The 16,013-nt window shown below is 40.2% G+C and overlaps 1 protein-coding gene across 3 annotated transcripts in view; it reads right to left on the bottom strand.

The window, feature by feature from the left end:
* The window catches only part of LOC139953837 (bridge-like lipid transfer protein family member 3B), a 53,940-nt gene that overhangs the window by 16,663 nt on the left and 21,264 nt on the right, over window positions 1-16,013 (bottom strand). For 2 of the 3 annotated variants that reach the window (XM_071953408.1, XM_071953410.1), the window contains exons 9-14: window positions 11,630-11,716; window positions 10,524-10,697; window positions 9,062-9,469; window positions 7,650-7,670; window positions 3,573-3,679; window positions 357-440 (exon numbers count right to left, since the gene is read on the bottom strand). In XM_071953408.1, coding sequence (XP_071809509.1) covers window positions 357-440; window positions 3,573-3,679; window positions 7,650-7,670; window positions 9,062-9,469; window positions 10,524-10,697; window positions 11,630-11,716 — 881 coding nt within the window. The remainder of the gene's footprint in view (window positions 1-356; window positions 441-3,572; window positions 3,680-7,649; window positions 7,671-9,061; window positions 9,470-10,523; window positions 10,698-11,629; window positions 11,717-16,013) is intronic. The other variant, XM_071953409.1, reaches the window with a different exon arrangement.

Below are 16,013 nucleotides of genomic sequence, written 5' to 3'. Positions count from 1 at the left end.
CCTGTACACTGGACCATATATTCAATTCCTTAACCCGTCTCAGCTCCCTGGGGAGTATACAGCTAGTGCTCCGAGTTAGCGCGCGCTCCAAGCTAATCATTCACATAAACCATCTCTGCCCTCAAAGGTACCCATTTTACCCCTGGGTTGAGAGAAGCTTATGGTTAAGTGTCTTGCTCAAAGACACAAGTGTCACGACCGGGATTTGAACCCACATCTTGATGACTTAACCACCAGAACTTGAGTCCGGGGCGCTTGTCCTTTCGGCCATGACACCCCACAAAACCAAAAACAAAGAAAACAACAACAAAGAAAACAACTAAACCCCTTAGCCACAGTATGTAATATGCAGTTACCTTTGGCATGAGTGCATCAATGCGAATATCGGTATGATCCTTGCCTTCTGGTAGAGTCCCAGAGCCAGTCTCATCAATATCTGACTGTAATCAACAAGAAACACTCGCGTTAAAACTACAAATATTGTTATTACATGTATTACATGTACATGTACTGGCCATCATCCAGGTTGGCTCAGTGGTCTTATTCCCTGCAGTTCACCTCTGTGGACCCCAATAATAATAATAGACCATTTTAAATATTGCGCTTTTCACGCCCGAGGGGTGTCTCAAAGCGCTTCCGACATTACTACCCCTGGTCACTGGGCCTTAAATCATTCCTTTAACCATCTCAGCTCCCTGGGGAGTATACAGCCTGTGCGCAATATATGCGCTACTCAGCATGCCCAGCTAAACCAATCACAAGAACCATCTCTGCCATCACAGGTACCCATTGGAGAGAAGGGTGGAGAGAAGCAATTATTCATGTACATGTACATGTTGTTGTGTCTTGCTCAGGGACACAAGTGTCACGACCGGGATACGAACCCACTCGGCCACGACCGGAATTCGAACCCATGACCCTTGCAATTCTAGAGCAGTGTCTTACCAACTAGACCACTGAAATTGCCTGGTAGCTAGAGGCAGTTCGAATCCAATGATTTTAGCAGCGGGTATCACAACAATTTAATAAATGTTAAATTTGCCTATACATGTAGAGGATATAAGAAATGTTAATATTGCATTTACAATGTACCCTTACACCAATGTGTGTAATTAGCACTGTATACTACATGACATGCAAGTACTTTCCCAGAGTCCTGTGAAAAAAATCACTAGGTCTTTTACTCAGGTGGGATTCGAACCCACGACCCTCCTCTAGCTACTGAGAAATCATGGTGGTATACATGTAGTTGGTCTGGTTTTTATCACGTCAGCCATTCCATTGTGACTCGCGTGAAAATCTCACTGGTTTTTCAACTTTTGAAAGATCTATACTCCAAAATATAAAACGTGGCTCTCATGTAACTCAATTTATATAAACTTAGTAAAGAGCCCTATAATAAAAAATAAAAAACGAACACAGATTGTGTAGGTATCATGTTTTTATAGGTGTTCCAAAAATGTGACTCGCGTGACTGCCAAAAAATGAAAGGTCTTGTATCCCTGTATGCCGTTGCCCATTCGTGAGAACTCAGAGAAACTTTTTAGTCCCGGATCACTTTTTTTTTAAGTACAAGAGAAGCACTATACTTTACAATAAAAAGTACAAAATAAAAAGTTTTTAAAAAATTGAAAATTTGTTAAATGCAACAGGACTCGCGTGACAGAAGTTTGTGACTCGCGTGACAAATGAGAAAATATACAATAGCTAAACAGGATACTGCATAACAAGAACAATTTATTTCATTCAGAACACTTAGAACTTGAAATTGAATCTTTTCATCAAAGGAAGAAACACCTGAAGCAACATTTAAAGAAAAATTAAGAATCTGAAGAGGCTTTGACTTAAACATGGTAATGTTGGGACGGTTCTGAAAAGAATTGGTGGTTCAACAACACTGTCTGGTCGAAACGTAGAGTTGTGAAACCACCAGTTCTTTTCAGAACCACTCAAACTCATAGAGAGAACCCTTACTAGTAATTATTATATTGTTTTGTGATTGGGGGAAGGACTTTTTTCTCACTACGCTTGGCAGAGTAGGATGATAAGAAACAACCAATTTTGGTGTCAAGTTCTAATGGCATTAGACTGTGTTAGGCTGAGTACATGTAAATCTGATAAGTAATTTCTTTATTGATGCCCCTCTCCAAATCTATTTAAGAATACTGTCTTAAAATACCCAGTTTCATCAAATATTTTTGTTCGTTCTTGTTTTAAGTTTATCATTCCTTGTATTATTTAAATTATGCAGATGTGAATACATTGTACAGTGCAGTATGCAGTGTACACATGATACATGTAGTTCAACATGATCTGCTGACATTGTGCCAAGTCATAATTGTACACTGTAATAATTCCTTTTTCTAACATAAATTTATAAATTCAGGGGCATAGTAGTATGTTCCAGTGGGCTGGGGTGCTTTTTTAACATTCCATGTAGACATCATCCCCAGAATACTTTGGTAGCTTTTGCCAACCATGTGCATTAAGTGCATTTGCCGTGACTCGCGTGACAAACTCGAGGGTGTTTTTTTTTTAAAGTAGAATGCCTAGGTAAAAAAAAACTAATAAATTCTTGAAAGACCCTTTGAAAAGACCACTATTATGAGAGAGAAGAAAAAAAATGTTGAGGGTCTATAACAGAAAAAATACTATAATCATTTTTTTTGTGACTCGCGTGACAGTAAAACGAGGGTAAAAATTAACTCCCATTTTTCAAAAGTCAATAGTTCAAAAAGGTATATTTAATTTTGGCTGTCCTTACTAATGACTCTTTGTTGTTTATACATAATGATTAAATCTGAACACCTATTGTTTCATGATTTTTTTTTCAAAACCTGAATTTCAAGGATTTTTCAGACTTCAGTGTACACTTTTTACCCTTTACTCCCAAGGCTGTCACAAAAACAATAAAGAATATTTTTATAAAGTCTTTTTAGAAATAGAAACACTAGGTGTTCTTGTTTCAAAATAAATGTAAAAACTTCACTGATAACCATTTTAATTTTTTTACTATGAAGCGCAAATACCATGGAATGGCTGACATTGTCTAAATTGCAAAGTATATGAAAAGTTTGCATCTGAAACAGCTTGGAGTGACTAACCACACTGGGAGTGGAAAGTCGACTGTTGCAGTCATTCAGTACGACTCTGGAGCATCTTGTTTCAGATGTCAACCTTGTCATCAGGCAACTCAAAAGTCTGCCTGTCTTAAACCAAAATTTATTGGGGAAAACTACAGTCATTTCTAATCTGTTAAGTTCGGCATGACTCTGGAGCGCATGTCTGACCTGGCTGTTATTTCATCCAGCACAAATACAATGTCAATGTAGAAGACAATTTAGTCTTCACGTACATGACTTAGGGGTCAATTGTTCACAAAACATGAAGATTCACCATGGGATGGGAGTAGATTGTTCAAATTTCCAGACTTCTCAGTTCTGAAAAGAACTACTACCTTAGAACTTTAGAACTTCTTAAAACTACTACCTGGGCCGATGGTAGAAAATTTACCCGGCAAGTATACGCATGGTGTTACCGCAAACCGAAAATATATAGAGTTTAGTATTTACCAGTGTTTGGAGAATATTTGATGAGAACTGATTGAGCCACAAGACAGATGTGTAGTCTAAGCGAAACTGAACTGGATTCAGCTGAATGTAGGCAATCGGGGAAGGCACTAAAGAAATAAACACAAATAAAAAACAATTAATGTATTAAACAAGTGTCCAACAGGATTGAAGTGTAATAATAATATAATAATTCTGGGTTTGTTCATGTAGCGCTTTATCACACCCCTAGGGTGTATCAAATTGCTCAGTTTTTTGTTTTTTGGTGCAAGGTACAGTTTGTGCTACATTTTGAAGCATGAGACCTCGTCCTTACATACATTTGTTAGCACCACTGTAGTTGCAGTGGTTCAAAAAATAAGACCAGGAACCCCTTCTCTTTAAAATACAGAGCTCAGTAATGTGCATTACACAACACATAAGACCTACACGTACAGTTTAACATCCCATTTGAAAGACACAGCAATAATGGTTAAGTGTCTTGCTTTAAGGAAGTGTCACACAAGTGTCACAATCGGGATTCGACCCCAAAAGACACCAGCCCTGGAGTCCCGAGTTCTTATCCACTCTGCAACAACACGCCATAGTCAGCCATTTTGTGTTCCATCCCATTCCTCCAAGTTTCTAAACTGAGATTGGAAGAAGCTAAAGTCTGGTCCCCTTTGAATAAAGCCAGGTTCCTACTTCCTGTGAATGATTCGTGCAAAGCAAATTGGACGTCACCGTTTGACGTCCAATTGGACGTCAAATTGGATGTCCAATTGGCCTCTACTGTGCATTTCTGCTGCGAGCGCACAGGGCAACCCTTTCCGAATTGCTCATTATGAATTTGCGAGGTCGAAATTTGCATCGCAGTCGCATTTGCAAGGAAGTTTAAATACGCTTGAAGGCACTGGCCACGTTTGCTACATGTGTAACTGTCAAACACCAGCATTGTGTATCCCAGACATCAAATACCAAACCCATGAAAATTTGGGCGCAGTTGGTCATCGAAGAGAATAATGAATGAAAAAACACCCTTAAGCTTATTGCACAAATGCATAATTAAAGGTTTTGCAGTCGAAGTCTTTAATTATTTGAGTGAAAAATTACCTCTTTTTCAAAAACTAGGCTACTTCAGAAGGAGCCGTTTCTCACAATGTTTTATACTATCAACAGCTCTCCATTGCTCATTACCAAGTGAGTTTTTATGCAAATAATTATTTTGAGTAATTACCAATAGTGTCCAGTGCCTTTAATTAGTAATAAATAGTGTAAACAAAAATTGTTATTTATTAATGGGAACTGATTATCTCACACTGTCATCCATACTAGCAGCCATACACCATGTGGATATGTACAGTACAAACAATTGATATACAGTAGGCCCCTAATATGTTAATTAGTTGTTACATACAAGACAGGTTATTTGTGTACTGTGCATAGTATATATCACAAGTGTTTTCTTTTCCTTTGTTTTGAACATTCATCCTCCGACAAAACTTGGATGCCACAAAATTGAGTGTGGCATGTCATGTCCGAACGGTCTAGTTCAACAGACTCATAGCTCTGGTGCTGTCGGCAGCAGAGTTTGGGTTCAAAACCTGGTCATGCATGACACTTGTGTCCTTGAGCTATTTACCAATTAAACAGTGGCTACAGAATGCTCAGAAATATATAGTTGTTACAGTTTTTGTAATAGATGCAGTCCATAGGAAACAGAAAAAAACATATAACCAGTCTCTTACCTCACGTTAAACATGGTAAAAATGTTTTTCCCCGAAACACTCCAAGCCAAAATTCTGAAAAACTTGAGGTCAAACAAACCCGCGCGACAAAGGAATCGTGATGTCATTGGCGCTATTAGATGCAGAAATAGCACCCTCAGTTGGCCAAAGGTAGAGAACTGTGTACAAACTCAATTAGGGAAAATCGCCACTGACGTCAAGGGGTCATTATAATAGATAAGCCGTTTTTGACTCTCGGCTGAAAAAGCCGCGAGGAGAGGTACATTTTTGACTTGAATTATTCATTACCAAATGCAAATTTTAAGCGTAAAATGGTTATAAATCAGTATTTACGATGTCTGTTTAGCCAAAAAAGGTAATAGTTAAAATATTGAGATTATCCTGTAGCCGCTGTTTAACCATTATTGCTTCGTAACAAGTTGGGAAGGTACATGTACATGGTACAAGGTAGTGCATTTTACTCTGCCAGCCAGGCCACTAGTGGATGATACCCATGCCTACACACGGACTGTGAAGGGGGTAACGCTGTTTCAGCCCCAGGAGTACACGCAGACGGTGGTAACGTACCCAAGCCCCTGGTAACGGTTGATTGGGGTCGACAGCCGAAACCAGTTACATTGTACATTTAAGTGTAGCCCTCACCGTGGCTGTCTGGCCTTGTGATTTTAAGCAATTTCGCATTGACAACAAATTAAAATAACAAAACCATAAAACCATCAAAATGTAGCCCAGGTTGGACTTCTGCATTGCATACGATATGACAGAGTCCAGGTTATAACAAAGGTCACCTGCAATAGCAAAACTGTTCTTCCACGTGATGAAGCTTCATTAACATACCTTCGTCCCGAATTCCAAGTTTGCAGAATTCAGAATTGCTTATTTAATAAAAAAATGATCAAGCATTGATTGAGATTCTATTTGCAAGGAAAAAAAGCTTGACACCAAGAATGTGAGCAGTGCAGAGCAACAGAGATTATAACACCCCTTCCAAAAATTCTGCCTTTTCATTGGTTTAGAGCGCGTCACATGATATGTCTGAGTTTGACTAGAAACGGCGGCCATGTGATAGTGCATCGTTTACCGTGTGATAGTCCGACAACTATCACACGGCATGCAGTACCCAAACGTCTTTTTACCCACCTCGAACTCAATCAGTTGTGCATCTGTGTATCTGAAGTGCGCGTGCGAAGTTACGTGTACGAGGATGTTGGGGTGTTATAAAACAAATATTGACTGCTTTTACTTCTGCTATGGTTAAAACTTTGACTCCCTCAGTGATCCCGGACCGTTCCGTTTTCCCTCGGCTGCGCCTCGTAAAAATAGAACTCTCCCGGGGATAACCTCGGGAATCGTAGTTTTAACCATAGCACTCAAAGCTGTCAATATTTGTATACCAGCATCTAGCCTTGCTCAAGGCAGTCGAATTATTCACTCCGAAAAAAGACCGCCGCTGTATAAAAACCCACCCGTATTCACTGTGCGTAAAACCCACCCGTATTCACTGTGCGTAACATCGCACGACACGATGCCCCCGTACACTATCCGCATGCGGAGGCCGTCAGACCGACAGCCTTGTAGGGTCTGTGTTGAAGCCACTGACCTCATTACTATAATAAGCGAAGAGTTCCCACGGTCAGCTCATTACCATAATGCCCGCGAAAGATGAGACATGTCTACATCATCACACACCACCACCACAGACGCTCAGCGAGCATGATAGGCGTGTGTGATTGGACGTCAAAATGAATAATTCATTTGCCTCACATCCTGTGTAGTCTGATAGGTCTGACGAACGATATGCATATTCACGAGCTGCATACTAGCATATCCTAGAGCCCCCCCAATTTTGTCCACTATTGGAATTTTTTCAATACAACACATTAAAACGGGAAGATACAGACCCGACAAGGCTGTCGGCCTGACAGCCTCAGCATGCGGTTAGTGGTGTACGAGTGCGATGACTTGTGTGAACAGTATTCGTGCGATGTGACAGTGTGTATACGGGTGGGTCATTCGGTGTGATCGCACACACCATGCACAGGGTATACGGCGGGTGGGTTTACAGCTGGTCTTTTCGGAGCGAATAATGCGACTGCCTTGAGCAAGGCTAACCAGCATCCTGTCAGTGCTAGCAATCAAGATTAAGTGAAATTAGAGCAAAAATGAGTTTTTACAAATAATGAAACAGCCAATAAGTACATTTTACAGAAGAAAAGTTACAGCTGAGCAGAAAGGCTTACATATCAGTTTCCACCACCAGTGTGATTAGCAACATAAATTAGTTTGTATAGAATTGCATAGAAGGAACTCCCAATATGAGAGCTCACAGAATGCTTGAGGTCATTATAATTACCAATTCTTTCAATGCTCATATCTGGACATCAAATATACAGCAAATTCATGCGGGAAAAAATGAACAAAAAAAATATTTAATCTGCAACTTTCATCAAATCAAGCTGTTCAAAAATTGTGAGTGCACGAAAGCAAAACTTCACTAGATTCAGTGTTCACTATCAAATAGTAGTCTTGGTTCCAAGAACTTTGCATGGATTATTTCCCAGCCTCGCTACGATGGGTGCAGCGCACACTAGTATCGGCCACTAGCTTTGCGCAAGTCTATTCTCACTACCCTGGGTGCAGCGCGCAGTATCGCCTGCTAACTTTGCGAAAGTCTATTCTTGCTACCATGGGCAGCGCGCCATATCGCCCTCTAAATTTGCTGAAGTCTAGTCTCCCAACCATGAACGCACTTATTGCTCGCTAACTTTGCGTAAGTCTATTCTCACTACCATGGGCAGCGCGCTGTTTCGCCCGCTAGCTTTACGTAATTCCATTCTCACTACCATGGGCAGCGTGCCGTATCGCCCGCTAGCTTTGCGTAATTCTATTCTCACTACCATGGGCAGCGTGCCGTATCGCCCGATAGCTTTGTGTAATTCCATATCGCTACCATAGCGCGCACACTAGCTTTGCGTAATTCCATTCTCGCTACCATAGGCAGCGTGCCGTATCGCCCGATAGCTTTGTGTAATTCCATATCGCTACCATAGCGCGCCCGCTAGCTTTGCGTAATTTCATTCTCACAACCATGGGCAGCGTGCCGTATCGCCTGCTAGCTTTTGTTTTTTGATCTGGTGATATGTCAAACTCTATTGCAGTTTTGGGTGAACACACAAAAAACATGATTCATTTTAAGTGTAGTGCATGAAAAAACTTGCATTTCAAGACGCGCGTAGTAAGTATTCGACAAGCGCCCCACAAGCATTCAAAACATTTAACAAGCATGTATGCAGAGCAGTCACTTGAAATTAACCAATCAGCATTGTTTAACAACGTCTCCCATCCAGGTTTAGCAACAGGAGGTAATGATACTGTGCATTGCCATTGTAAAAGAAAACATAGCTGTGGATTTTGCCAGGTTATTTATCTGAAAAATCAGTACGAGAAACCTCCATTAAAAAAATAGGCCAAAATAAAACATCCCTTTCATCTGACAACTGACACATGTCATCTCCATTTAATTCCTGTTCCAAACGGTGAACTTAATTGGATCATGCACAGACCAGTAGGGCTACTGACTGCTCAGGCAATTTAACTGCTCATCTACAATGTATTAAGTTTGATGACCAAAGCAATTCAATGTAGACACACCCACTGGGGAAATTAATTTAAAGTTACCAATGTTTTTGTTGCTAAACTTGGAAAATCTTTAATGGAGCTGTCCCAAATAATGACGACAGACATTTGATTGAAAAATAAACCAACCTGGGAAGTTGAGCTCATCTGGGAAGTAGAAGGAAGTGTACTCGATGTGAATGGAGGGCATTTCACCAGGCAGAAAAAACGTCTTCTTGTCTGACTGGAATAAGAAGTTGTTTGTTTTGGTATTGTGCCCAGCACTCTTCCCCACCGCCACTGTATGAACTTTAAAGTCCCTCAGTCTAACCACCATGCTATGTGACATCAATTTCACCCTTGACTTCTGTCGACTCACAGGTTGACCTTTGACATGCTGCCCGCTCTTTAAGGACTGTTGCTGCAGCATTTTGGTTTGCTGGTGACCTTTAACCTCATGACCTTTGGTCTGGGGATGACCTTTAGTCTGATCAGCATCTGCCCACTGAACTTTCGGTTTAGGTCCAGTTTCTGGTCTGGGTGGGGGTGTCGTTCGCTCTGAATGGAAGACAACAAAAATAAAAAACAGAATTTAGGACTGAAGTTAATTCGAAAGCTGTCAATTTACTTACAAAAAAAGCACTGATAAAGATGATCACCCAAGTATCAGCAGGCAAATGTAGGAATTGTACAGTCTATTTTCCACAGACAAATGAGGCTAAAAGATTATCATCCAGCTCGTCCAAGTATCAGTCAAGGTGCTGTTTGGAAAAGGAATTACATGGAGATAACAGGTGTGAGTTGCCAGACCAAAAAGGATGTTTTATTTAAGCCTCTTTCTCTATTACAGCATTCCTTTAATGGGTGATGTGTTGGAAAAATAGTTTAAAATGTTTTAAAACCTGTACAGTACGTACATTGTACATGTACAAATGTACATGTATGTACATGTACAGTGTAACATGAACTTCTGTACTTGTAGTAATGCATGTACCAAAGTAGTTGCCATCTCAATGGATGCGTTCGATTACATGTAGGTTCCCCGGGTCGACCCTGGTCTGCCCCCCAGTACGTTCGAATAGCTTTGACGTCATTCCAGGGGCTCACTCGGGTCAGCTCCAAGTGCACTTGGAGCTGACCCGGGTCACTTTGGGCGGGGCTGGCACGAGGTGCATAACGTCACCACGAGAGGGTGGGTGATATCTCGATATACATGTAATCGAAAATCGCGATACCATTTCTTAGACGATATCATATCGTCTTGATTTCTTGTTAATCAAATTATCGGCAAATCATGGTTTTGATGAAGTATCTTGATGTCTTCCCTAATTGAGACGTCTTGCAACCACGAAGGGCTGTTTAAAAAAATATAAAGTCCCAGAAACAACTGCAAGATTCCACAATTATTCCACAAATTATTGAAATTGGCCATCGTAAGATATGAAACAATGTGACTTAAATATAAATCGCGATATAGTCGAATATCTCGATTCTTTATTGATGATAAATCGTGGGAAAATAAAAGCAACATTGCCCAAGCTTAGTCAACCCAGGGAAGCTAATTGAACGCACTCTGTATTTGTAAGACCACAGACAAACAGAAGCAATGTACCTTTATTTGAACTCTGACCTCCAGGCTGAACTGGACCCTTATTGGCCGTTTTCTTGGTGATGTAATCAGCTGCATATTTATATTGTTGTTTGAGATGTGCAAGTAGTGTATGAATCCATTTATCAGATGTCTTCATTGCTTCATCATAGAAGTCCCAATGTTCTCTGCTACTACCTGCATTCAAATAACACAAATAGGGTGTTTACATGTATATTGTTATCATCTACAGTATAGACAACGTAATTATACGTAACATGAGACCAGGGGTCAATTTCACAAAGAGTTAGGACACGTCTTATCTCGAGTTAGGACGAGCAACTAAGGATTAATCTTAAGGTCTGCATGCTACAGTGCAGGGTTGGGACTCATCCTAAGTACTAAGATTAGTCTTAAGTTAGGAAGAGTTTTGTGAAATCGACAACAGGCCTTAGATCATTTCATCATCACTCATACTCTATGTTCCCAAAACTCGTCTGGCAAGTTACGGAGACTGTGCCTTTTTCAGCTGTGCACCCCGTCTCTAGAATTCCTTGCCAGACGAGCTGAGGGGCACACTTGATCTGTCAACATTCAAACGCAACCTCAAGACTCATCTATTCAATTTGTCAACTTGCTAGCATCTGGCGCCTTTGATTGGTTCTACAATATATTCCAGATACTGTGCGCCTTATAAATTGTATGTTATTATTATTATTATTTGTGACGACAGTTTCACATCCTATCCTTGATGCATCATCAGGTCACCTGATCTATTGGGGACAAAAAAGTCTGGTGACCCCTTTTCGGGGTCACTGAACCAGGCAGACGTCGGAGAATCTTCTTTATAGCTGCGCTCTAGGCCGGGGAACGATTTCATCCAGCACTTCTGCATAGCAAAGTATTTTGACTGAAAGGGGTTCACCCCGGTGTTCCTGGCTGTGGCTGCTGTATGCACCGTTGTAAACCGTTATTTAAGGTACTACATAATTGGGTCTCAGAATTCATCACTGCAATAACCTATCTGTCTGAAAGTTTGTACTCAGCACCTTGAGTACCTTGTTTGGTAGATACATGTATGTGATATAAGATTATTATTATTATTATAAAGGAAACACATGTGTACTTACTTGCTGTATGGAACGGGTAGTAATCCAGCGAGAAACCATGGAGACCAATCTGCATTGCACCATTTTCAATGCGACGTTTAAACTTCTCTAGAAATAACAAACAACACTAAAAATGAGTTGGGGATCTTGTCAATCATGCCGTGTGTCGTTTTCAATTTCAGACGTGGCATACGTATTTAAAACTTTCTTGAAATCGATCCTAACTTCAAGGCACAACTTATTCAGAAATGATGGGTGAGTGGACTTAAACCATGTTGTAAAGATTGTCAGCTGCTGGGCTTGGACATATAGTAAGCTGTACATCAATTATTTGAACTCATGCAACATTCTATACAACAAGTAAAACAAAATCCATTCGAGACTAGCACTGCAAACAATGCATACATGTTACGGTATAAATGACACACAGGTAGACAGAAAAAAACAATACATAGTCAGTAAAGTGTATTTGTAAAGCATACATGAACGTGCGTTAGGATTATCATGTTAGTAAACACTGCAACTTGAAATGTATGTATGCATATTAGTGGGTGCATGGAATTTGTTTGATTAGTTTAGCAATGTCACTTATTTAATCCAAGGTACATGTAGTATAAGTAAATGTAACTGCCAAACGTAGGTTCTGGCCTCTCCCTTTCTTCGGTAATACGATGTCACTTTATGAACTCTGACCAAAATAAATGAACAACTAAAACAACTTGGTTCTGTTGCCTTCTATCAATGTAGACAGGATGAATGTACACGTATGTACATGTGCAACACATGCCACATGCACAATGTGTAAACACACACTATCTGACTACAAACAAAATCAAAAACCATGATAAGCACAACAAAAAAATGCACAACTTCAACTTTACGTACAGTACAATGCAAGATCTCAAAATGGGCTCATTAGTACATGAATCTTAGATCCAGGAAATAAACATGTGCAACTGCTCATTGCACAAAGCAACACCCCTGGAATGTGCAGTATTTTTGCCCACGTGAGGGCGCTCTCAAACATTATTTGTATCACTTCGGGGGGGAGGGTATTCTCATTCATACCCAAAACAATTATTAAAGGATGGAAAATCAAATCCATCACGGAAAATTTAAAAGAGCCGTTATAACCCTCCTCTAAAGCAACTTTACAGCGCAACAAAAGTGTTAGAATGCCGTTTAAAAATGTGCACGACGAATCGCGTATACCCTCGGTGATTTTTTTTCACAGAACTTGGGTAAGTACTGAGCGCATGTATACAGTACAGTGCTAACACACATCAGTGTATGGATAAAAACCAAAATCAATATTCTTTATCCCAGATGCAAATTTAACGTCTATTTTATATCATAACTCAACAAAATTGCTTATTTTGTTATCAGTCGGCCATGTCAGCCATTGGATTGATTGACTTTCCATAGAGCTACTGCACAGGTACTCACTCTGGATACATAGAAACAATATCTTGACCCCCTAGCAAGTAAGATTTTATACAATCATGCATTAATACCTTCCATTCCTGTTATTGGATAGCCAGAAGGTGGGGTTAGAAAAAGATGAAAAACAATAAAGATATGAGGTTAATGTCATCAGTAATAAACATGAAAACATACACTGTACTGTGTCAGTCTCCTGGCGATGACTAGAGCAAGCTACATGTAGACCCTAAAATTTTAAGTACATGTACATAGTCCCAACCGATTTTCTACCTTCTGCCTAGGTAAAAGCAGGACAGTTCTTTTCAGAACTGAGAAGTCTCCCAAAAAATCTGAAAAGTCTACTCCGCTCTAGTAGAATATTAGCAAGACAGTTTTCTAAAGAACAAACTCTACTTGGCAAGTAGATTTGGCCTACACATGTTGTTACAGCAAACCAAATATGTACAATGTAGTGTACAGTTTGACCCATCAGTGCAACATTACTCCACTTTCAAATGTTTTGCATAAATCACTTTTAAGGTTTAGGAATAAATTACTTTAAATTTTGTTAATGGAACAGATGGGCTATATTTTTCATATTCCACTCGCGCTTGTGTGATGACTTTGTGAATAAAACAACATTACAATGTACATGCAATCATTATGCACACGCAGCAGTAGACGATCAACATACCGTAATTTTCGGATTATAAACCGCGCGGCGTATAACCGCACTTCCTCAAAATATACAAAAAAATATTTAGGTGTCGGCGTATATGCCGCGCGGCGTATAAACCGCGACCAAAATAAAAATAAAAAACATGAAAAAACTAACCTCAAAACACGGAAGTGAAGTACGCAAACCTGCCGCGCGTTACGGGTGATTTTTTTATCTCACACTATCAGTCCTGAGTTATACTTTGTTTCCATCAACAACCCTTTTCAAGAATTTGCGATTTGATGATCGGTTGTGTTGACCATGTTTTGTGAACTTCTTTAGGAACAAACTGTCCGTGAATCAAAGATCGGTCGACAACGCCAGCGAGAAATAGTTGAACTTTGCCCTGCATCGCATCGCCCTCTGTAGACAAAAGTTGTCCACGTTTGATTAGACTGCGCCCCGAGCCTCGAAGCGTGGGTCAGACGTTCAAGCTATTTGTTGTACAATGGGCAGCCGCTCTACTCGATCCGTCCGAAGTCGAGCCAAGATTTTATGAATGGAACTATCACCGGCCAATCAACAACGGCCAATCATCAAACGGCCAATCACCGCATGCGTACACACAAAGGGGCCGTGCTTGTTTGCGGTCCTCTTTGTGGCGATGTGCAGTGACAGGCGGGCGGCACATCAGTCAGTCTTGTATAGTTGCCGCAATGTGGGAGTTGCGTCGTAATTAGAGTAGAAATATATTGAAGTTTACACTATTGATCGTAATTGAAATGATCTATTATAGGATAGTATTCTTTTTGTAAGCTGGCAGCACCCCCTTTGCGGGACCACATTATTGTTTGTGTTGGATAATTATTGATGAAAGTTACAACTGAAAATACGTTTATTATTGTGATACTGAAAAAACCCAATAACAGTTTTAAAAATTGACAAAGTTAAATCCTACTTTATTTGTAGGTAAGTGAGATCGTGTTGCAATAAAAATTAACTTCAGACAGTGCGTTGACTATCGTTTCAACATAGGATTCGTCTGCAGAAGCAGTGATAAAGAAACAGTGCGAAGATTTATATCCAAGGAATCCTTTGCCTTCCGTTTTGTTTAAATAGAAAATAGACAAACCAAAACCAAACAGTCCTTTTCAGGGCTACATGTACCACAACACAAACGAGAGTTGTCTATGACTGTTGTTTCTGTTTACAATGTTTAAAGGAACATTTTTTAAACATGTAAACAGCTCCTAAAAAAATTCCTTTATAAAATATAAACGAAATAATAATGGGGACGGCTAAAGTTGTTCCCTCACTTTTATTGTATAGCGGTTGAAACAAAATACGCTACCTTATTGTTTGCGTAATCATAAGGACAGGGGATTCACTTTTATTAAACATCGGAGTAGACGGGAAATAAGGTTGAAATGGGTCTTTCAATAAGAAAAGTGGTTGTTTCTCCCTCCCTTTTATTGTAGTCCCACAACGAGGATCCACAACAGATATTGCAACGACGGACGGGCGGACGGATGTAGCGTGTGTGTAGTAATGTATCCTGCAGCGTGCACATTATGCACATGTACACATGCGAGTTCGTAAAGCTAGCAATCTGTTAATTGCGCTGCTCAATCTCGAAATTGCACAACCGATGTTGGGGGGCACCGTATTGAGCGATGTTCGCCGACGGGTTGTGCTACGCCATCATATTTGCGCCGCCTGGAAATAAAATTCCCAATGTTACTGGACTCAACAATCAGGCGGTTTGAAAACGTTTTGTTTGACCCCCGGCGCGGCATAGTTCTTTGCGTAAAGATCGTGGGATAAATAGACAGGGGACGAGTCTATTTCGCTGAGACACGAGTATAGCTTGAATGTCTGACGTCAGCATGTACAGATCGCTAGGATAAATAGACGGGCACCAGTCTAGTCTAACCCGAGTTGCGCTGAGAGGGGGAGCTGAGGGCGGTTGATAAACGTTTTACAAAGGAAACACGGATCGGAATACAATTGTGGTGGGATTTTCAACAGGATTTTGTCATCACACAGGCAGGTTTTTGTTCTCGTTGAAGAAAAAAAACATTATTATTAAAATAGTTTACGAACGATCTTTCTTTCAAAAAATGCCGTTTTTCTCTTAAATATTTATACGTCGGCTTACAAGCCGCCCGGAGAATAAACCGCAGGAGTTCAAAAAAATGTCAAAATCAACATATAAACCGCGGTTTATAATCCGAAAATTACGGTACAATGATACTGCTGCTGGTGAGTACCTGACAGCAGTATCATGTACATGTAGCTATGGCAGCAGTTAGCAGTTAGTGACAG

The sequence above is a fragment of the Asterias amurensis genome, chromosome 22, assembly GCF_032118995.1.
Source record: "Asterias amurensis chromosome 22, ASM3211899v1".
NCBI classification, from domain to species: Eukaryota; Metazoa; Echinodermata; class Asteroidea; order Forcipulatida; family Asteriidae; genus Asterias; species Asterias amurensis.
This window is presented reverse-complemented; position numbering and strand designations above follow the sequence as displayed.